We start from the raw sequence: 21,604 nt of genomic DNA, 5'->3' as shown, positions 1-21,604 counted from the left end.
AATCATCTGGAAGAACTTGACAGTAAAAGTTGCCCAGCAATGGAAGAGACTGCCTCAGAGCATGATGGACTCTTTGTCTTTAGAGGTCTTTAAAGAGAGGTTGGATGGACATTTCCCAGGACTTCTTTAATGTTGTATTCCTTGATGGTAGCAGGGTTGGGTTAAATGGCTGTAGTGGCCCTTTCCAACTCTATGCCCCCAAACAATCAGTGACTTACCTCCCCTAGTACCATGGTCCCAAATGGAGAGGAAAGTGATGCAAAGGCCATTGCTACATTTCTTTAAAACCGTATATACTGGATAAGTGTATGCATTTAGTGCGGCTGTCATACAAAGCTTCTCAGTTGAATTACCTGAACAATTGGGCACCAGCTGTTGTCATATAAGAAGCGAACAATCAAAAACCAACTCTTTGCTGTCATCCCTGACTTGCAGTGTTCTTCCTCCCCTTTCCCACCCGACTGAAGCGGATGCTCCATTGATGGCCTCTTGTGTTGTTTTAATCCAAAGGGTCTTTTCATGAAATGAGAAAGAAATCATTAAAGTTTATGAGAATGACAAAACAACAACAACGACACTCCAAGCAGGCTCTTTTCATAAGAAACGGATGATATAGGCTTTTAATAAAAAATAAGCTTAGCAGGCTAAAGACCCATAGAAGACAAGCAAAGGTTCATTAATGCACAATTCTCAGGTATAAAAGAAGGAAGAAACAAAGAAAACATTGGCAGAAAACCACTTCTTTCAGAGCTGGGGAGAAACATTTCCATTTAAAGTTTGTAAAAGCAACGTAGGACAGTCCTGACCATTGCGCCCCCTTGAAGCAAGTGACCCCCAAATGCAGAGGAATGGGTTGCAAGGAAGGGAGCCAACCCATTTAATCCATATCAAACGGGATACTTCTAAAGTATGTCACTCCTGGGCAGGAAAATGCAACAAGGATTGCAGTGATCCAGCTCTTCTTTTTCAACAAGGTTAGCAAGGGTCTCTGTTCAAGTCTATCAAAAATAAGAGATGTTCCACAGCAGCACCAGGAATAGATGTGATGCGTCAAAGATGAGAGAACGAAAGTGAGGGGGAACATTGAGACTCCAGTATTTCAGGTACGGTGGGTACAATCCAGCCAAAATTTAGCCCTTTTCCATTGGCAACTGATTAAGGACATGCTGAATTAGGGCTGAGTTTCCTCTCATTTGGGTTGTATCATTTGCAACTCCCCAAATCCAGCTTCATTAGTTTTGTGTGTGTTTTAAACACCCCCCTGTCATGAAATCCTCAAAATTTCCAAAGAAACAACAACAACCCCAAGCCCCGTTTTAAGACAAAAATTTAAATACCTCCTCTGGCTAACAAAAGAAGTTACATAAATAAGGAAATATATACTGTATAAGGCTATATTAAACATTTTTAACCACGCAGCTCAAAATTTGCTAGTGGATATAAAAGGGGGCTACTTAATTTCTTGCTCTACCCTAGAAAATAGTCTTACTTAGGATACCACCTGCCTCCTCCCTATTGTGCTTGGGTTTGTGGAAGGTCTTTGCGTTGTGCCACTGATGCCCTTGCAAACCCAGCCTCCATCCTGCCGCCTTAAGACCAGTCTGCAACTGGCTTCAGATGCAAATGTGAATCTGACTTCTTTCATAAAAAAATAAGTCTTTGCTGGAGCCTTGGTAGCGAGTTGCAAACAGCTTACTCCAGACCACTTTTCCATCTTTTAACTGCTGCCCTGGTTAGATGTCCTACTGGCCTCTGACAGATTTTCCAATTCCTTCTGCAAGTTACTGCTACGAACTGATAGCGCAGGCTGTATCTCTACAGCAAGTGAAATGCAAATGATTATCATCGTAATAAAGTGTCCTGCAACTTTGTTCAATACGTTAACTAAAACAACACAAAAACTGTTTCGCCAGCCACTTAGCAAGAAATAAAAGGTAAAAATAGTTGCTCGAGGCAATCTGGTACACCTGCCAGCAGCCGTATAAGATCAATGTATGCCTCAAAGAGTCAGAGGGCCAGCAAGTGACTCCTAAACCGGTGGCAACAGCCTAGGTCTTGTACAGTAGCCAAGGAAGTACGGCTAAAAAGAGATTCCAGGACAGATAACGCATACAGTCTAATTGGTGCTACATAATGAAAGTCCTGTACAAGCTGAAACATTCAAAAGCCAGGTTGTTCTCGCAGACATACAGAGCTGACACACACACACACACACACACATGTGCTTCACCATTTTTGCCCAAGGCAGAGCTTCATCGGAGCTAGCAGCCCAGCCCTAAACTGTGTTGTAAAAGTGCCAACCAAATACAATGTCATTGTTGAAAAGCAGAGTGCATCTTGAGCGCATGTAGTAAATGTCATGTTGACTGCTCAAATGCTTCTCGTCTTAAGAGTTTAAATGCGGCACATGAGAATGATGGACAAGACTACAAACAAGCAAGAGCCAAGTGTTTCAATTAGAGTCAGAAAAAGAGTCGTATTTTGAAGACTGGGGACTCAGTTTGGAAACAGAGGGTTAATCCTGTGCTTCAACCCTGTGCAAAGTCTACTCCAAAGTCCCCTGAAATCCAGTATTTCCTCTATTGTTCTATCTATTGTTATTGTGTTCTCTAAACAGTATGGTCCAGCCCATGTGACAACTGGTGGCTTTTTAACCTAGTAGAGGAAGTAAATCTGTTCTTGGACTTGGCCTGAACTTTAAAGGAGTACCTTGGACAGTGCCTTAAAAATCTGGGCTAAAATCCAGACCGGATTTGCTGCCCTACAAGATCCCAGCAAGCCTCTATTGTCATCTGCAGTCCCTCTCCAAATGGCCACAGGGTGCAAAGTGTCACTGCTTGTTGGCATTTTGAGAAAGATGGTAGAAGAAAATGGGAGGCATTTGGGGGGTAATACAGCCTTCTGGGGTTCTTGGAAGGGGTCAGTGCGTTTTTGCAATTTTCCACATGTTTGGTGTGAAGTTTGTAATCACTGAAGTGATGAGATCTACTCTAGCACTTCAATATAGGCCACGAACAGAAAGAGAATCAACTCATTTGAGGTGCTGTGCAGGAAAAGAGTTCTGCAGATACCAAGGACTGCTAGAAAAACAAATAAATGGGTCCTAGAGCAGTGGTTCTCAATCTTTGAACCTCCAGATGTTTTAGACTTCAACTCCCAGGAGACCCAACCAGTATGGCCAATGCTCAGAAATTCTGGGAACTGAAATCCAAAGCATCTGGAAGACCAAAGCTTGAAAACCACTGTCCTAGAGCAAGTCAAGCCTGAGCTCTCCCTAGAATCCAAGATGACTAAATTTGAGACTGTTGTACTTCGGATATGTCTTCATTAGACTCCCTAGAAAAGGCAATAACGCTTGGTAAGACAGTAGGAAAAGAGGCAGACCATATTACAGATGGATAGACTCTGCAAGATCTGAGCAATGTTTGCAAGTCCTACCAACTACAGAAACACAAAATCCACGCGACACGTTTTCAGCCGTCTCTTGAGTCATCCTACAATGGCCACAAGGTGTCTCAAATGTTTTCCCCAGGAACTGTTTGAGGCATGAAGCCTTTATTATTATTATTATTATACTAAGCTTTTTAAAAAGGAGGGGAAAGTCTGAGCTAAAGGGCTAGTAACATTTTCAGGTCCCTGCCAAGGAGACTGGCTGATCTGGTCTAGCAAAGAAAGAAGGGGGTTGGATATGTGCTTTTGAACATTGCTAGAAGCGAGGCTCTAGTTGTCTGGACATTCCTAAATTCTAGCCACGCATCTTGGCTGGGCATTGACCATCTCTCATTTCTGGATTCAGGCCAGATGGTCAGCACACTCTGGTTTTCTTTTTCTCCATCAAGAAAAATACCAGAACACCAGATGCTATGTGCATGCATACCCACCCACACACTCTCTCACACACACAACGCAAACTCTTTTAACAGGACAGCAAGAGTGTTTATCTCTTCCTCAACCACCAAGAACTAATGGAACTAAAAGGTCGATTTAAATGATCTTGGAATTGGAATTTTGGAATTCTGGAGAGGCCAAACATGCATTTCTTAACCAAATAACATTGTCCGCCTTTCTTTAGGAGAGGGGAAGATCAGTTTTTGCTGGACAGTTGTGTGACCAAAGGTCAGTGCAGTGCAGAGTCATGCACTTGTCTCAGTTTGTCCCTAGACACGTTTTTCTTTTAAATGCCTCCCCTTCCAGCCCTTCTCCCTCAGTCCTTCACTGACAATCCACTGAAGTTTGCACTTTGGAGAACATCTCTCCTAATGAATTCTTTAACCCCTGAAAGCAATCTTGAATGGTTAAGAGGACTGGCACACCATGAGGATGCTCCAAGAGTGGATGAAGCCAATGCAAGAAGAACTTCACATACTAGCAAAGTAGCCAAACTCCTCTAGAGGAAGCAGCAAGATCTCCCTGGCATAAAGGCATCATGAAAAAGCATGCCCTGCTGCAGCATTAAGTCTTTAACAGGGCAATGCTTGCAGGCCCCATCTCTGAAATCACGACAGCAATGGCATCACTTGCAAATTTTACCGCTGCAAGATACCCCCCGTTTCCGAATCTCATCCGTTGCTGCCAGATTTTAATCTGAAGAACTTTCCTGTCCCAAGGTTTAGCAGAGACTGGCCCAGCAGGAAGAAATGGAGATGCAGGAGCCAATGCTCAAAATGGAGATGTTGAAAAGGGGTTCTCGATCCTTCCTGAGTTGTTCCCATCGGACGTTCTCTAACCAAGTGGCAAGATGGGGCAGGGGCTATCCATAGTCTCGTTCATCTTGAGACCGGCTTTGAAAACAACTATAGGGAGGCCGTGTCCCTCCAAATACATGATGTAAGGCCTTTGGAACAGGAAGTCAAAGCATCTTCTATAATGCATCCAACATTTGGGTGATGACAAGAACCAGGAGCTCAGCCAACGGTGCTACATCAGGTTCGTGGCACTGGAAGGAAGGAGCAGTTACTACGCAGGACTGAATTTGGAAAGGCCTCAACCCTGACGTCCTCCTTTTCATGGTTATCAGTTATTCAGACAGATGAGTGTAAAAAAAGTAAAATTCTCAGGTAAAGGGCTGACATAGTTTGTTCTAAGCCAGGAGTTTGGAGAGGTTCTGTTTCTGAGTCTCAGCTTTCATGACACAACTCCCTGTCTGTTTTCTCTTAAGAGACGCTGGAGCAGCGAATGCTGGGGGAACCCATCTGTGTGAGGACCTTGTCCAGCCATTGCAACGGACCGTTCAGGTGGAGCTCGATCCAGCAAGGCGTGCTTGTGACTGTCTGCCGCCTAGAAAGGAAAGAAAATAGGGAGAAGAATGACTTAGAACACCAAAGCCATTTGCTTCCCAACAACAGAACTGGCTGGGGACAAAGGAGGAGAGGAGATTTTTGGAGTCCAACTGAAAAACCTGCCTTGCCCCAAACCCTCTGCTCCACCTGTGCAGGTGAGAATAAGGCTCATCTCTCCCAGCTTGAAGCTATGCTTCTGGAAGGTCTTTGGGAACCACAACCCAACCCTCCATTTTAGCTACCCTGTCATCTTCCCAAAAAAGCCTTAACATCCCTTCCCAGACCAGGAGGGGCTGTCTGCGCCTCCGATGTAAGAGACTTTGGGCACTTCTTTGGCATAAGGGAAGGTCTCAGACATCTGCAGGAATAAGAAAATGGCCCATGAGAGGCTCAGCCATGGAGGAGGGCCTTTTTTTGTCCTGGCGCGGAGATCCCCAGACGCGGCGGCCGCCTCATGGCTCGGACGTCGGCTTGCAGGCAGAGGCCAAAAGCACAAACCAGAGCTTTGGATGAGAACTACAACCCCCGAATGAGGGCCAGACCCCCCCCCGCCTAACACATCTGGATCTCATTAAGAGCCGTAGGAGCTTGGCCAAGAGCGAAAAGCCGCCCCGGCAGGGAGTGAGCTGATTTCAAAACAAGATGGACTCCAGACATCTGGAGAAGTGGCCAGAGGTAACTGAAGAGGCCCGCTACACTCCAGGGACAGGCTCCGGCCTCAGCTGATCGGAAGAAGGGAAGGAGGGGAAAGCCATGGAAGAGAAGGCTGGAAGCTGATCCCTTCCACTCCATGCAACCCCTTTCTGGCTGCAAGGAGCAAAGCGGCTGGGACACCCTTTTGTTGGGCCCCTGAGGTCCACAGCACCTAAACACAATCATCTGGCTTTGCCCAATTCCTTTCCTTCTTTGCACAACCAGAAATATTAATTTGAAGCTTGTGTTTTATTTCCCAATGGCAATTGCTGTTCATCGGTAGAGCAGACTAACCCAGAAGGTAGTGGTTCCTCCTTGTTGGATGATTTCAAGAGCAGATTGGATGGCCAGAGATGCCTTTTGCAACAGGGTGGAAGGAAGGAAAGAAGGAGGGAGGGAGGATGATGGAGGAAGGAGGGCAGGGTGAAAGGAAAGGAAAAAAGAAAGGAAAAAGAGAAGGAAAGAAAAATGGAAAGGGAGGAAGACAATAGGGAGGGAGGAAGGAAGGAAAAACAGAAAGGGAGGAAAATGGTAGGTGGAAGGAAGGGAGGAAAACAGGAAGGGAGGAACACAGGGAGGAAAGAAGGAAGACAGCAAGGGAGGTAGGAAAACAGGGTGGAAGGAAGGAAGGAAAACAGGAAGGGGAGGAACACAGGGAGGAAGGAAAGAAGACAGCAAGGGAGGGAGGAACACAGGGAAGGAGGAAGGAAGGAAAACAGGAAGGGGAGGAACACAGGGAGGGAGGAAGGATGGAAGGTGATAGAGAAGGATGTAGGGATGGATCCCATTCCTCTCCCTCCAGCATCCCCCAGCCTCTGACCTGTATTCTGCTCCCCAGCCCTTGACAAAGCTCATCCGGATGGTGCACATTCTGGTCAGCTGGTAGACAGCCTCGAAGCCCTGATTCACAGACTGGGCCAGAAGAGCTGCAAATTCCTGGTTGTTGAAGATCTTCAAGTTACAGCCTGTGAAAGATACAGAAGCCCACACCAGGGCCGTTGTAAATGTGTGATCACATGCAGACAGAAACACACACTAGGAGGGAAGAAGGAGCAACAGGTGTGCAGCAATGAGGAGGAGGAGGAAGGCAAGCCAAGTTACCTGGCGGGATCTTGCAGACGGTGGCCGGGTGCCAGCCATAGCGCTGGTTGCAGTTGGGAGACTGGACGAAGATGGCACTGTCGCTAAGGCACTCGGCAAACACCTCCCCTCCGATGTAGTATAGCCTCACACCTCTCCCTAGGAAAAGAGAGGACGAAAGCATCAGATCAAGCCAGCAGGTGCAGCAAAGGACACGGGTATAGGACCTCTGTGCGTGTAGAAGCCTTTCAAAATAGGTCAAAAATAAAATCATGGAGTTGGAAGGGACCCCAGATTGTGTCCAAATTGCTGCAATGCAGGTTATAAAGCCAGAGCATCTCCAGTGTACTTAAAGTTACATTACAGAGAAGATAAAGTTAGAGAACCAACTCTTTTAGACACTCTACCCTGCTGTGGTGGATAGATGGGAGCCAGAGTTTGTAAACAGTTACCTTTTTGGACTACAATAATTCCCCAGACACCATATAGTTCGAAAAAGTAACTGTCCTGGGAGCTGATAACGCATCCTGACCTCCCCTCCCACAACTCAAGAGATGCAAACGGATGCTACCAATGTGTCGCCGGGTGAGTTCCACGGCTGCGTTGCGGTTTACATTAGAGAGCAAGCCCAGGCAGAAGCGTTCTGAATTGGAAGGGTCTGTGAAGCCATCCACCGTCATCGAAGGCTGGGAAGCGTGGAAGGTCTCCCCGACTCTCTGGTTGAGTTCATAGTACGATATGGAGCACCAGAAGGCTGGTTCGCAGTAAGTGACGGGCTGGAGATCTGCAGAGATACGGGGCAGACAGAGAAATATGGTGAGAACCATCTACAAGACACATTGGCTCTGTTTTGGTTAGTATATTTTATGCGTGTCACTATATAGGTTCAGTCTCTCTCATCTGAAATGCTTGGGACCAGAAGCATTTTGGATTTCAGATTTCTTTTCCTCTGATTTTGGAATACAGTTGTCCCTCCACATTTGCAGATTTGACTTCTGAAGATCTGATTAATATGTTCTCTCTAGGAATCTCTAGGTCCTCCAGCATGACTCTGCCAGAAGTTGACCATAGAGTTATGCTGGAGGACCTAGAAGTTCCTAGAGAAAACACTTATCTGGGCATTTGTAGGTCCTCCAGCATGATCCTATGATCATCCTCTGGCAGACACTGACCTGGAGATTCCTAGAAAGGGGTTCCCTTAGGTAAAAAGAATAGTGCTTTTTTAATTTGTGGTTTTCCACATTCATGGGGTCCTTCACCCCTAATCCCAGAGGATGTGGAGAAACCACATCCTTCCATATATATGTCGTTCCTTCACATCTGCTGGACACATACACAATATATATATATATACATGTGTGTGTGTGTGTACATAACAAGGTATCTTGGAGATGGAACCCAAGCTGAGGCACAACATTCATTTATGTCTCATATACACTTTATACACAGAGCCTGAAGGCAATTTTATACACAACATTTTAAATAATTTTGTGCATGAAACAAAGTTTGTGTACACTGGAACATCAGAAAGCAAAGGTGTCCCTACCTCAACCACCCATGACAAAGGTTTTGGGTTTTGGAGTATTTTGGATTTGGGGATTCTGGATAAGGGAGACTCAACCAGCTGAAATCCTACATTGGGGTTGCAGACAGAGATGTAAAATGTATTCTGCCATGGGATGGTGACCCACTTGCTCCCTTTTCATCTCCAGAAAAACAATACCAACATGAAATTTGAAAATTGCAATACTTATGCCCTGGACTGGAAGTCTCTTTGTTACTTTAGAAACATAAAATGCATTATATAGAACTTTGTTTGGCGTGAAATTATCATGTCTCAGATAGTAAAAGTACACTTTGCTCAACATGTAATAACAAATGGACCTTCTTTTTTAAAAATATGTGGAGGGTGTTTTTTTCTGGTTTGTTTGTTTTGTTTTGTTACAAAGGCTGGAATTGAGAGGAACACCTGAACTATAAGGAACCGCTTTCGTTTTGCTGGTTTGGAAAAACAAAACAAAACACCACTTATAAAACAGAAGAAACCATCAGCATCAGCTTAAAAAAGAGAGAGAACATTATTTTGTCTCCACTTGTTCTTCACAATATCAAGCAGACATAACACACTCGGTTCCCTAAAAAAAAGGAGAAAAAGAAACAAGACCAGGATCTGATACTATATACAGCAGCCTTACATGGAAACTTTCCTCTTACATAGTTTTTAGAGATGATTTTGCTAAATACGTGAACATTTTATTATTCGTTCTAAAAGGAATAAGATTCCATAATCCATTCCCCCCCCCCAGGAAAAATGGGTTTATGGGGGACAATACAGAAGAAAAACATGCCCCTCATCCAGCCTTGATATCTCTAGCTGTGCAGCAGAAATCTCTACATGCTGCATTCCACATTAATAGTGCTTAGCAAACATTGTGTTGAAAGGCAATGTAGCGCAACTGAACCAAGGCCTAAAGTGTGAAAATGAATGTGCAATCAAATCTGCATACATGTTGCTATGCAGTGCATAATATGCATATCCATGGCCAGGAACATCAATGTGGAATGGCACTATATGCATTGCTCAACCTTGCTTTGCCCCAGAGACTCTGCAGACACAATACTGAGCTCAATGGTCTTCCCCAACGCATGGCACTTTTTAAACTGTGTTCCTGTTATTCTAGAGAGCCAGCATAGTGTAATGGTTTGAGTGTTGGACTATGGCTCTGGAAACTAGGGTTCGATTCCCAGTTTGGCCATGGAAACCCACTGGGTGACCTTGGGCATGTCACATACTCTCGGCCTCAGGGGAAGGCAATGGCAAACCTCCTTGGAACAAGAAAACCCCACAGCACACTTGAAGGCACAACACACACACACAAGCTATTACAACCAAATCAGTTTCTGTCCCCAGCAAACACCCCAGAAGCTGGATCTGTTTGTAAATGCAGCAGCTCTGAGCTTGGTAAAGTTCCTTTTTTGGATTATGGTTCCCCGAATCCCATGTTGGATGGTAAGGATCCTGGATTTTGGAGTTAGGAAAAAATAAATCCCAGCCCTTTCTCAAGAGCTGAGCTGGACGATTATTAAATGTCCTATAGGCTCAGCATTTTGCTCCGTTCACAACAACACAGATAAACAAAAAATGAAGAGGTAGGCAGATGCAAGCTGTGTGTGTGTGTGAGATGTCAGACATGGTTTCTGGAGTTTCTGTGTAGGCTTTTAAGACTTTATTCTCTTTCACTCCTTTGCAAACCAGATGACAATTATCACACTGAGCACACCTGGACGTTTCAAGCGCTGTCCTTACCCAAATTATTGTGCGCTGGAGACATCGGATTTGGAGACAGATTTGGAGAACCTAAGGGGGAAGAACAATATAATTATGGTCAGCTATTAGCTACTCAGCAAGAGAACAGGAGCGTTGTTGTTATATCTATCAGAGCTCTAGAAAGTTACATTTTTGGACTATGTCTCCCAGAATTACCCCAGTCATTGTGGTCATACTGGCTGCCTGATTCTAGGAGTTTCAATTCCCCCAAAAAAGCTACTTTTCCAGAGCTCTAGGCATAACTACCGTATTACTTTTAAAATCCCCGGAATCAGATCTTTCCAGAGTTCAAGTCCAGCTGCAAAGTCAATGTTGAGGAATGCTGGGAGCTGCAGTCCAAGAACATCTGGAGAAGCGCATGATTCTCTTCCTTGCAGTTGTTAGTCCCAAGTAGAGGAGAATCGTCAAATCAAGGCAAGTCATGTAAGTGTCTGTTGACCTACCAGGTTCCTCTAGCCTACTCTAGATGGGACTAATTATGGCTTTTCATGGTCCCAGAAGATGAGAAGAAGGACAAAGTCAACATCTTGGATGTCATGCAAGACCATCTTCTGCTTGTGCTTACCTGCATCCATGCTATGGTTCATCTGATGCTCGCTGCTTTCCCCATCTTCGCTCAGGTAGCCTGGTGGAGGTGTCTCTGTAGGAAAGGTAAAGAGAAAAGAGAGATGGCTCTGTCATGAAATCTGCAGTTGCTCAAAATCTTGTGGCATAAAATGGATTTCCTGCTGAAGAAGGACAGCAAGGAGTGGCATCATCCCTAGGAAGGGAGTTGTGAGCCTAGGAGTAGCCACTGAAAAGGCCCCTATCTCCCACCTCCCTCCATTTCTTGGATCGACCTGTAGTACCTGGAATGTAGTTGCTCTGAGGTTCGATGCCAGCTGGGAAGTTAGTGTTCTCTGGGATGGAATGGCTGTAGTCGTCCAACGGAGGGAACTCGGCTGGGATTTCTGTGTGTCTTGGCACCAAGACTGGAGGTAACACTGAGGAGGAGAGAGCAGAAATGAGCAACAACATCAGCAGCTATAGTAACGCTTATCACTGGGAACACACCCAACACACCTCTCCATATTTTGGGGCCTTGGGTTTCTCAACATGATGATGTTGGTTGGGTTTCAAGACAAGGCATGGGGAACCTCAAACCCTGGGGTCCAATATGGACTTCTCCAAATGACCACTCACTTCCCTTCTAAATGTTGGGTGGTGGTTTCTCATCTTCTATATGCCCTTCCCCAACTCTAAAAGGTTGAAATACCGCTCCTAAAGCTCAGTGACTGGCAATTAAGAATATGAAGGTAGAATATAGCTGGTATTTTTGATCCGTCTTCGCTTTTGGTGTCACCAACCATTGACATGTGTCCCACCAGGTAAACCGAGTTTGGCCTAAGGGACAAAAGATGTTCCCCATCTTTACACATCCAGGGCACCTGCCCTACCTGGCGTCTCCACTCTTTGATAGTGATACGGATTCACGCAGACTTCGTCTTTCTTCATGTTGAAGGCGTATTCGCACATTTCCATGGCACGGAGCTCATGATGGCTGTGAAGATCCGGCCACCGCCACAGCCGGCAATAGATGACGTGTGGGAGACCTTTTCGGTGGGAGACCTGCAGCCGTCCATCCAGCGACCTGAATTTGGGAGACAAAAGACAACAGGGAAGGTGAGAAAATGCAAGGCTAACACTCTTGACCATTAAACAAAATCCAAAATATACATTGGCGAAACCATTATCAGCCCAACCTCTCTCTTTTTTCATGGGGGTAGAAGCAGGGTCTGAACTTTTTGTATGTTAAATTACTATATGCAACACTTGAGACTCCTAAGTATGGTTCCTGAAAGTGCCAAACCCCATTTTTTAAAAAACTGAGTTTGATTTTTAGGGCATTTCTTTCCAGGCCACCAAAATGTCTCCAAACCCCTTCGGATAGATGGCAAAAGAGTCATGCCTGTTTTGAATACAACAACAGCACACAAACATTTAGAAAAGCAATACATAAAATAACTACTCAAACCACTGTTATGTTGTTATTTGTTTGTGTGCCTTGCTTGGAATGCCAAGGCTATAAAAGCTCTTGCGCCCAGAAAGATTAGGATGACTCTTGCAACATGAGACGAGACACCTTTTGCAGGAAGCCTGCCAAGAAGAGATTGTTATGTGCAACACAACCATGAGTAACTACAGCATGTTTCTCTCAGTTTTAAGTGAGCGGAGAATTAAAGAACAGAGGAAGATAATTTAAGGAGTCACACAAGCGACTGCAGAGAACAGTAGAGCATGGCAAGGCGAAGACTGTTTTGAGCAGAACTGTGTGTCTATGTGCCTTCAAGTCACTTGCTGACTTATGGTGACTACTGATCAACAGCAAACAGGTATGCAACATACAAAGTGGAAATTACATGCATAGGACTTAACGGTGACCCCATGAATTTCATAGGGTTTTGTTAGCTAAGGAATCCTCAGAGGTGCTTTTGCCAGTTCCTTCCTCTGAAATACAGCCTACAGCATCTGGGACTCCTTGGAGGTCTCCCAGAAATAATCCACAAAGATGGGGTTCGGGGCTGTATTGTAATAGAATAGAGAACCTGCCCCCCCACCCTCAAAACCTAATAAAGAAGTAACCAAACTAAGAGGGGATTCCTGCCCCTTTCCTATTTTGATGTTTCATCTTTTGTTGTGCATTTCTGGGTAGGTCCTGGGGGTGAAATAATTGGCCACCAAGCCCTCCGAAGCTGCCCACTTTTAGCTCACAGTTTTCACCTATGTGTCTAAAAAAAGGACATTCCAGGGGAAAGTTAATGAAAACTTTTTCCAAGGCAGACAGGCTAATAAAAATGCTTTGAATGAGAGATTTCCAAGAGCCTTGGCTATCAGTTATATCTGGGGCAGCCGTATCTTCCTCCGTTGAGTCCATCCACTTGTAGAGCAGTCATCCTTTGTTCCTACCACCTTTCACTTTACCAAGCATTACCATTTTTCCAAGAGGTCACACTGTCTCTGTATCCAAATTACAACAGTCTCCATTTAGTCATTTCTAGCAAAAGTCCAGGGTCAGTCTGTGTTCAGACTTTTTTATTTGTCTCTTTGGCCATCCATGGTCTCCGTAGGACTCTCCTCCGGCACCACGTTTCAAAGGAGGTTGATTCTCTTCCTACCAGCTTTCTTCTCTGCCCCAGCTTCCACATCCATACATAGAAATTGGAAATAGGACGGCACAGACGATTCCGACCTTGGTTTTTAATGATTTATCTTCTGCCAGACCAGCATTTTCCCCTCTTGGGTCAGGATTAGCGTGACCAGAAGTGAGCTGTAGTCCAATGGCTTTAGAAACGTCAGCCAACGAGGTCCAAGCCAGAGGGAAGAAGACGTTGCCAACGCTTTGCGAATGCAGCGACCTGACTACGCCCTGCTCTGCCGTTCCCTTTACCTACTATTTAAGCACCCTCTCTGGCTCGCCAAGACCACATTTGGGATTAAACTGGTGCCAGTTGGGATGCTTTCCCACAGCCATGGCTGACTGGCAGCCTCCTGGTCCAGGCTCCGCATGGAAGGCTGCAACGTGGACGACGGGAGCCTTTTCCTGTGGCAGGAAGCTATGTTCACTCCCATAGGCAAAAACCGGACCAAAGTGAGCGTCCTAAACAGCCCTCCCTTTCCCAAGAGGTAGGAGAAAAACAAGGCTCTCCTGCAACAAGGTGGAGCCCCAGGTGGCAACTCTCCAAGAGGCACAGATTGGATTAGGAAGGGCAGCTTCATAAGGGCAGCCAGATCTTCATTTCAAGAGGAGTAACATTTGGGGGGAATCAGAGTGCTATAATTGTATAGTATGAACTTCCCTCCCCATTCTTTGCTTGTTGTAGAGAAGTGAAGATAAAATTGTTCTTTAATAATAATAACAACAATAACAATAACAAAACTTTATTTATACCTCGCCTCTCCATGAGGATTTCCTCTGTTCTGGAAAACTGGGATTCCAGATGGACTCTTTCTTATCTGTGTTTTGTGCAACACTCTTTAACTTTCACAAAGGCTTGGTCAGTGTTTTATCAAGGCCAGTCATCCTTCCCATCCTCTTGGACATGTGTGCTTTATCTGTTTATCATGCTGGGTTTTCCTTCTCTTTGCGAACTGTGAGTCATAATTAAGGAAGTTGGAGCAATAAAAACCAACCCAATTGTCTCTCTCTTTGCTGTCCTTTTCGCCTTTCTTCCCCGGAGAAATCTGTTTGTCTCCCTTCCCTCTGTCCTCAAAAGGCATGCATTGCATTCCTCCTCTTCTTGTGGAAACGTATTGTTTTGCTAAGTGGAGAGCAAGGCCCTTATTTGCCATCAGGTGCATCATCTGGAAGGCCTGTGCGCTCTCCTTCTGCAATGGAGCATCTGGTTCAGATGGGCAGGAAATGATTCATCCCACACTTTCTAGTTATCAACTTGATCGAGGTCAGAGAAAACTGGAGGCTGCACCCATGGAAAAGGCAATGGCTTTGTGCCACAACACACTTCAATGCTTTTCCACTGAAATGTTACTAGACTTTGATATACTTGCCATGCCATGCCTTTGGGAGCCTTATCCACTGTGTATGCTTTTTTAAAGTAGTCCCCATTAAGGGTGGGATACATTGGTTACAGGGCTAATAGATTCAAAGACATAGCTGCATTAGTCTGGAAAATTAGTACGCAAAGGGATCTTGCAGCACTAAATGAAAGGAAGTTGGTAGCATAAGCTTTCGTAGACTGGAGACTGCTTCCTCAGATGCATGGGTGAATGCTACGTTGTTGGCTAATCTTGAAATCCAGTCCATTGAAGTTACTAGTTTGTCAACTCAACACTTGTCTTTCTCTGATGCTTGTGTCACAGCTGTCGCCTAAAAGGCCAGCCCTCTGTATCCATGGATTTTTTATCCACCAATTCAAGCATCCACAGTTTGACTATATTTAAAAATATACATATAAATTCCAAAAAGCAAACTTTGATTTTGCCATTTTATATAAGGGACACCATTTTAGTACGCCATTGCATTTAATAGGACATGAGCATCCATGGATTTTTGTTATCCACAGGGGGTCCTGGAACCAAGCGCCAGTGGATACCAAGGCCTCCACTGTATTATGAACTTTAAAGATTTGCATCCTCTGCAATAAGGTCAATGCGTTGGACAGTTCCTTTAAAGGTTGGAGTAAACCTCAGAGCTGATTCACCATCCCAACTGACAGGAGATCATTACTGTGGCAGTTGGTGAACTCCATGTCAGTGGGAGTGATGAATCCATACTCCCAGGTTTTACTCTAAACTTAAAGGACCTATCCAAAATGATGAACTCTATCCCCAGAGAAGAGGACTTAGGATGATCCCATGGACAGCCAAGAAGACAAACAAATGGGTCCTTGGACAGATCAGACCAGGGTTCCCCTTGGAAGCAAAGAATGGTCAAGTTGAGACTATCGTACTTTGGCCACATCATGAGAAGGCATGAAAATAATAATTCTAGGAAAGGTCAAAGGTGGAAGAAAGAGAGGAAGACCACAAACCATGGATAGGATCTGGGCAAGACTGCAAGGAAGGACAGAGATTCATGGAGATGGCGCATCCATAGGGTGGCTATGAGTTGGAACTGACTTGAGGGCAACTAACAACACCATCCCCCCAGATATGGATAGCTCCTTTAACCCAAACGGGATTCATGCGCCATTGTCCTGGGAACCACTAGTCTGAGATGATTCACACATACAGTTCATCGTTTGATGCGGAAGTCACTGAGCAGCCCATGTGTGAACCAGTCCACAATTTGCAGTTCCAGGACATAAACATGTTACTTTCATTCATCCCTGTTAGGCCAGAGACAAGGATGTGCTTTTCTGCCTCTGTGCCAAATACGTTGAGATGCAACCAAAGTTGTCGTGGGGGTGATGGGCTAGGAAAGGCCAACACGACCTTTCTTCCAAGCCCTACATTCTGTGACTAGGCTTTGCACATCCACCTGGTCCTCTGAAAAGAACACACATACACAAACACACTTCCACACTCTCTCCTTGGCTTGCTCCAAAAGGTACATATGGGACGGTGAATCACGCCTCCTCCCCATAGCAGTATGTCTATTTACTTAGAGAGTCTGCACCACCAGATGCCTGCTTCAAGAGAAATATCATCCAACTCGTCTTCCCCCCCCACACACACACACAACAAAAATTACAAAACCAAACCAGAAAACACAGATACAGAGCTTTTAAAAAATTGCTAAGGAGAAGACTGAAGTCTAGGAAAGCTCATGCAGCCAACTTCTTTTTAAGACACCAACCACATTATTGGCAAACGGTTCAATTATCCAACGGTTGAGCCTTGGATACAGACTGGCGATCAATGATCGGCAAGCACATCTTTTAGTGAATGAAAAGCAGGAAGGGTGCTTGTGTGTTGGTGTTTGTGTTGTTGGGATTGTTTCCGTTTAGAAAATTGGGACTGTTTCCTACAAACCAAAGAAGAACCACCAGGAACCTGAGCTCTCTCTGTGGAAAGGCCCTTGCAAAAACTAAGCCAGGTCACATAAACACAGCCTTGCAAAAACAAGCCCATAAAAGTTGTGACTCTGCTCACCTAGCTATACTTGCACTCAGCAATTTGGGTTTCTAAGAAAGCAACAGATGACACTTGCAAAGCTTTTGAGGCACCCAATGTTTGTTCCTTTCCAGCCTCAGCAAGCGCTTGAGACTGGACATCATTTCTAACAAGTCTTCCACTTGGAGATGCAAAGGGGAAAAGAGACATTTCTCAAGCCAGACCAAACCTCCATGTTTTTCTCTGGTGATACATACACAGCCCATTTGTGCTGCGGAACAGACTGTATTAGTTGGCTGAGCAATCTCCCTCAATTCTGGTTGGATGGAGTTCATCTTGCTTCTCAGAACATTGGGCTGGATTATAATTCGGTTAGCATGATGACATGTCACCGAAAAATGTTGCACTGGCATTGCGCTACATACTATACCTCAGAAAACACCAAAAATGCTTAGACAAGGAGAGAGAGAGAGAGAGAGAGAAGTGGAATCTCTATTCCTGTTGTTTGCATCCACTGCACCGTCTCTTATTCTCTTGAGCAACAGAAAACAAGCTTGTTCCATCCTTACTATGACTTCCCTTCAAATACTTAAACAAGGCTGTCATATTGCCTTTTAACTTCCTCTTCTCCAGGCTAAACATACCCAGCTCCCTAAGTCACTTTTCATAGGGCTTTAGGGTTGAATCCACGGATAAAGACTCCATGGATATGTGGATACTGTTTAGGTGGAATCTCTTTTCCTGCAGCTTGCATCCATTGCTCTGGGTCTTAGTCTCTGGAGCAGCAGAAAACAAGCTTGCTCCCTCCTCAATATGACATCCCTTCCAATATTTAAACAAGGCTATCATGTCACCTCTCTTAACCTCCTCTTCCCCAGACTAAACATCCCCAGCTCCCTAAGTCTCTCCTCAAAGAGCTTTATGGTTTCCAGACCTTTCCCCATTTTGGTTGCCCTCCTTTGGAAACGTTCCAACATCCTTTTTTTGGTGCCCAGAATTGGATATAGGATTATTCCAGGTGAGACCTGACCAAAGCAGAAAAGACTGGCACTATTACTTCCCTTGATCTAAACACTATGCCTTTATTGATGCAGCCTAGAATCGCATTGGCCTTTTTAGCTGCTGCATCACACATGTTCATCTTGTGGTCTACTAGGGCTCCAAGACCCCCTTCGTCTTGTTAATCCAGGTGTCCTTCATGCTATATTTGTGCATTTCATTTTTCCCCTCCCCAAGGGTAGTACCTTACCTTTCTTAGGCAGGGAAACAAATGAAATAAACTAAAGCCTCCAGGGCTTTTATCCTAGGAATGTACATCTTTGCCTTCCCATGGGATTTCCAGCACTACAAAAATAAAACCAACCTTTCCTTAATAGTCCCCGTTTCAAACCTTTTGCTCCATAATAGCAAAGCAGCAATGTGTCGTTTTGAACTACGGAGGGAAATGGTTTTTAAATTCCTTTTTCCCGAAGGCTGCCAGGGACAGTTTTATTGTCCAGCGGAGGCCCAGCGGCGCAAGACGCGTTCTCAGCCTAAAGACCTTTCCAGAGCTCTAGGTCTTGAGGTGGAGGTTTGGGTGTTTTATTTTTGCAAAAGGGCAACGAACAAAGCGCCTGTTGTGAGGATGACTTTGGAATCAGAAGCGGTTGTTGCTCAAGCACCAAAAATAAAACACTTAAGAGAAAGGTTAAGACTTCAGAGCCAGTTTGTCTTTTCTATAAATGGCACATTGCTCGGCTGAGACGGGACTTTCGGGATTTAGGGAATCTGGCCTTTTGCAGCTACTGAGCAATTTTAATCTGTGAATCTTTTAAGGCCAAGATTTCCTTCTCGTGAATAAATCAATACGAGGCGAGTGAGATTAATCTGGTTGTGAGATTAGCTTTCCTTTTTGGAGTATCATTACTGATAAGGCGTGTCCAATTAAAAAGACCGGCAATATTCGCTCTACAAGGGTTGAAGCCATGCTACACCAGCATAGAGATACAATGGCCAAGGTATTGTGATGACAGCATAAACATCTCTCTGGGTGCATCTACACTGGAAAAATAATGCACTTTGAACCCACTTTAATGGCCATGGCTGCATCCCACAGAATCCTGGGATCAGTAATTTTGCAAGGCACCAGCATTCACTGGCAGAGAAAGCTAAAGACCTTTAAAACTACTAATCCCAGGATTTGATAGGATGGAGCTACAGCATTTAAAGTGGTGTCTAACTGCATTATTTCTGCAGTGTAGATGCACTCTCTGTCCTGCCACTTCCTCAGGAGCTTAAGGGGCAACTTCCTTGTCCCTTCTACACACCTCTCCAAAAAGTACCATCCAACCACCCATCTTTCCATCCCTTTATTTATACTCCACCATTTCCCCCCAAGAGAGAGCCTCATTACGTTGATTTAAGGCACCAATGAAATTTCAGCTAAGTGCTTTGTGTTGCGGGGCCCTATATAATCTCAAGGCCTCAGATCCTATACAGGGATTTGGATCAGAGACTGCCAACAGATACCACTTGAAGTGGGTTCTCTTCCAGGGGGTCGCCATAAGTCAGAAATGACTTGAAGACACACAATGACAACGACAAGCCTTTCTCCTCACCCTGCCCACCCCTCCTTCTGAGGCCAAATGGAGAAGGCTTTCTTTCAGCACTTCTGAGTCTCCATGAAACACCCAGGACCTCTTCCTGGGTTGTGTTATCGGGCAACACTCTCTGCTCCATGCGCTTGTGGTTCAAGGAACTTCCCTTTGGCTTTCACCGGAGGTTGGGAGGGAAATGAAGTCACCATCCCTTTCTTCTTGACCAGTTGAGGAGAAACAGCTGCTGCCAGGCATCCTCCTTTGTTTGTCCTCTGTCTTTCTGTATCCAGTAGCGAACCTCAGGCTCTACTGGGTTGCTCTTAGCTGCCTCCCACTTGGCCTCCACTCATGGCGACCCTCTGAAGGCGACACTCATGTTGGACCTATGGAGACCGGGATCTGAAACCCTACTTGGCCAGGAAACCCACTGAGCAGCCTTGGGCAAGTCACACTCTCTCAGCCCCAGGGGATTGCAGTGGCAAACCCCCTCTGAATGAAACGTGCCAAGAAAAATACCTGTGATAAGGTGGCCATAAGTGATAGTGTCACTGTAAGTGATAGGGTCACCATAAGTGATACTGTCACCATAAATGATAGGGTTGCCATCAGTCATGGGTCAGCATAAGCCGGAAACGCTTGGAGGCACACAACAAATTTTGTTTTCACTTTCACTGTAAGCCACTTTAGGACCCACTCAGGGAAGAAAGCAGGACATTAATTGGAAAGATAAACAGATGGGGAAATGGCTTCTCCTCGGTTCCTCAAGCAGCCACGATGCCCTTTTTAAACAAGCCACAGAGCCTCTCTGCATTGTTTAATGTGAAATAACGTCCCACACTGAAGGTCCCAAGGGGAGATATTTGTCCCCAAGACCAACCAAGCCTCCCTTCTCCTGGTGTGTACAGACACATGGCCAGTGGCCTCCGTTTGCACTCACACAGGATGCGCCGGGTCAACGTTTTATCTTTCGGCCACACTTTGGCTGCTTTCCTAAACCCACAAGATTGCACAGCATGAGCCTTAAAAAGTTTTCTTTCCCTGGGATTGGAAAGAAAGAAAGAAAGAAAGAAAGAAAGAAAGAAAGAGGAGGGTGGAAGCAAGCACCATCCAGAGTGCAATGGGAAGGACCTGACGAAATCTGGCATTTATAGCCAAGAAGATGGTTGTTGTTGTTGTTGTTGTTGTTGTATGCCTTCAAGTCATTTTGGACTTATGGCGACCCTAAGGCAAACCTATCCAGGGCTTTTCTTGGCAAGATTGGTTCAGAGGATGTTTGCCATGGCCTTCTCCTGAGGCTGAGAGAGTGTGACTTGAGCAAGGGCAGCCACTGGGTTTTGTGGCTGAGCAGGGACTCGAACCCTGGTCTCCAGAGTTGTAGTCCAACCTTCAAACCATGGACTCATTCAAAAGAATTTCAGGGATTTAAAAATATGCAACAGCCGGAAAGCTCATCCTCCTTTTTCTCCACAGCTGTCAAAGTCAAAACAAGGCCGAACTTCCTGTGATTCACCATTTACGCAAATTAGATGAGGTTTGGAGGAAAGCGTCACTCCAAGGCCTTAGGTTTCATGCCTCCGCCAAGAGCACCCCATAACAATGCCATGCGCAGCTTCACTTCATCTTCACCCCTTTTCTCTGAATCCTTTCTCCCAGGCTGAGTGCCTTGAGCTGCTGCCACACTGCAGAATTAATGCACTTTGATACCACTTTAACACCATCCTGTGGCATCCTGGAATTTGTAGCTTGCTCTGAGAGCGCCAGAGCTCTCAGACAGAGAAGGCTAAATAGCTCACAAAACTACAAATCCCAGGATTCCGTAGCATTGAGCCATGGCAATTAAAGTAGTGTCCAAACGCATTAATTCTACAATCCTGTTGATGCAGCCTTGGCCATTTTTGCTCATACACATACACTAACATAGTTTAATTTGGTAAGATGTGTTTTTAAAGACAGATTTGAGTGTAAGACTATGACTGTGGAGACCAGGGTTCAAATCCTGGATCACCCAGGCAAACCCATTGGGCAATCTTGGGCAAGTCACACTCTCTCAGCTCCATGGGAGGGCAATGGAAAACCTCCCCTGGACAAACCTTGTC

The 21,604-nt window shown here is 45.2% G+C and overlaps 1 protein-coding gene across 5 annotated transcripts in view; it reads right to left on the bottom strand.

Annotated features, from left to right (window-relative positions):
* Positions 1 to 589: 589 nt before the first annotated feature.
* SMAD3 (SMAD family member 3) overlaps positions 590 to 21,604 on the bottom strand; it is a 44,358-nt gene continuing 23,343 nt past the window's right edge. For all 5 annotated transcript variants that reach the window (XM_042474962.1, XM_042474964.1, XM_042474963.1 and 2 more), the window contains exons 2-9: positions 11,817 to 12,010; positions 11,229 to 11,363; positions 10,946 to 11,020; positions 10,360 to 10,410; positions 7,624 to 7,836; positions 7,074 to 7,211; positions 6,793 to 6,937; positions 590 to 5,277 (exon numbers count right to left, since the gene is read on the bottom strand). In XM_042474962.1, the coding sequence (XP_042330896.1) occupies positions 5,154 to 5,277; positions 6,793 to 6,937; positions 7,074 to 7,211; positions 7,624 to 7,836; positions 10,360 to 10,410; positions 10,946 to 11,020; positions 11,229 to 11,363; positions 11,817 to 12,010 (1,075 nt within the window). In that variant the 3' untranslated portion in view covers positions 590 to 5,153. The remainder of the gene's footprint in view (positions 5,278 to 6,792; positions 6,938 to 7,073; positions 7,212 to 7,623; positions 7,837 to 10,359; positions 10,411 to 10,945; positions 11,021 to 11,228; positions 11,364 to 11,816; positions 12,011 to 21,604) is intronic.

Source organism: Sceloporus undulatus, chromosome 6 (assembly GCF_019175285.1).
Source record: "Sceloporus undulatus isolate JIND9_A2432 ecotype Alabama chromosome 6, SceUnd_v1.1, whole genome shotgun sequence".
Taxonomy (NCBI): domain Eukaryota; kingdom Metazoa; phylum Chordata; class Lepidosauria; order Squamata; family Phrynosomatidae; genus Sceloporus; species Sceloporus undulatus.
Note: the sequence above shows the minus strand (reverse complement) of the source record. Positions and strands in the feature narration are given on the sequence as shown.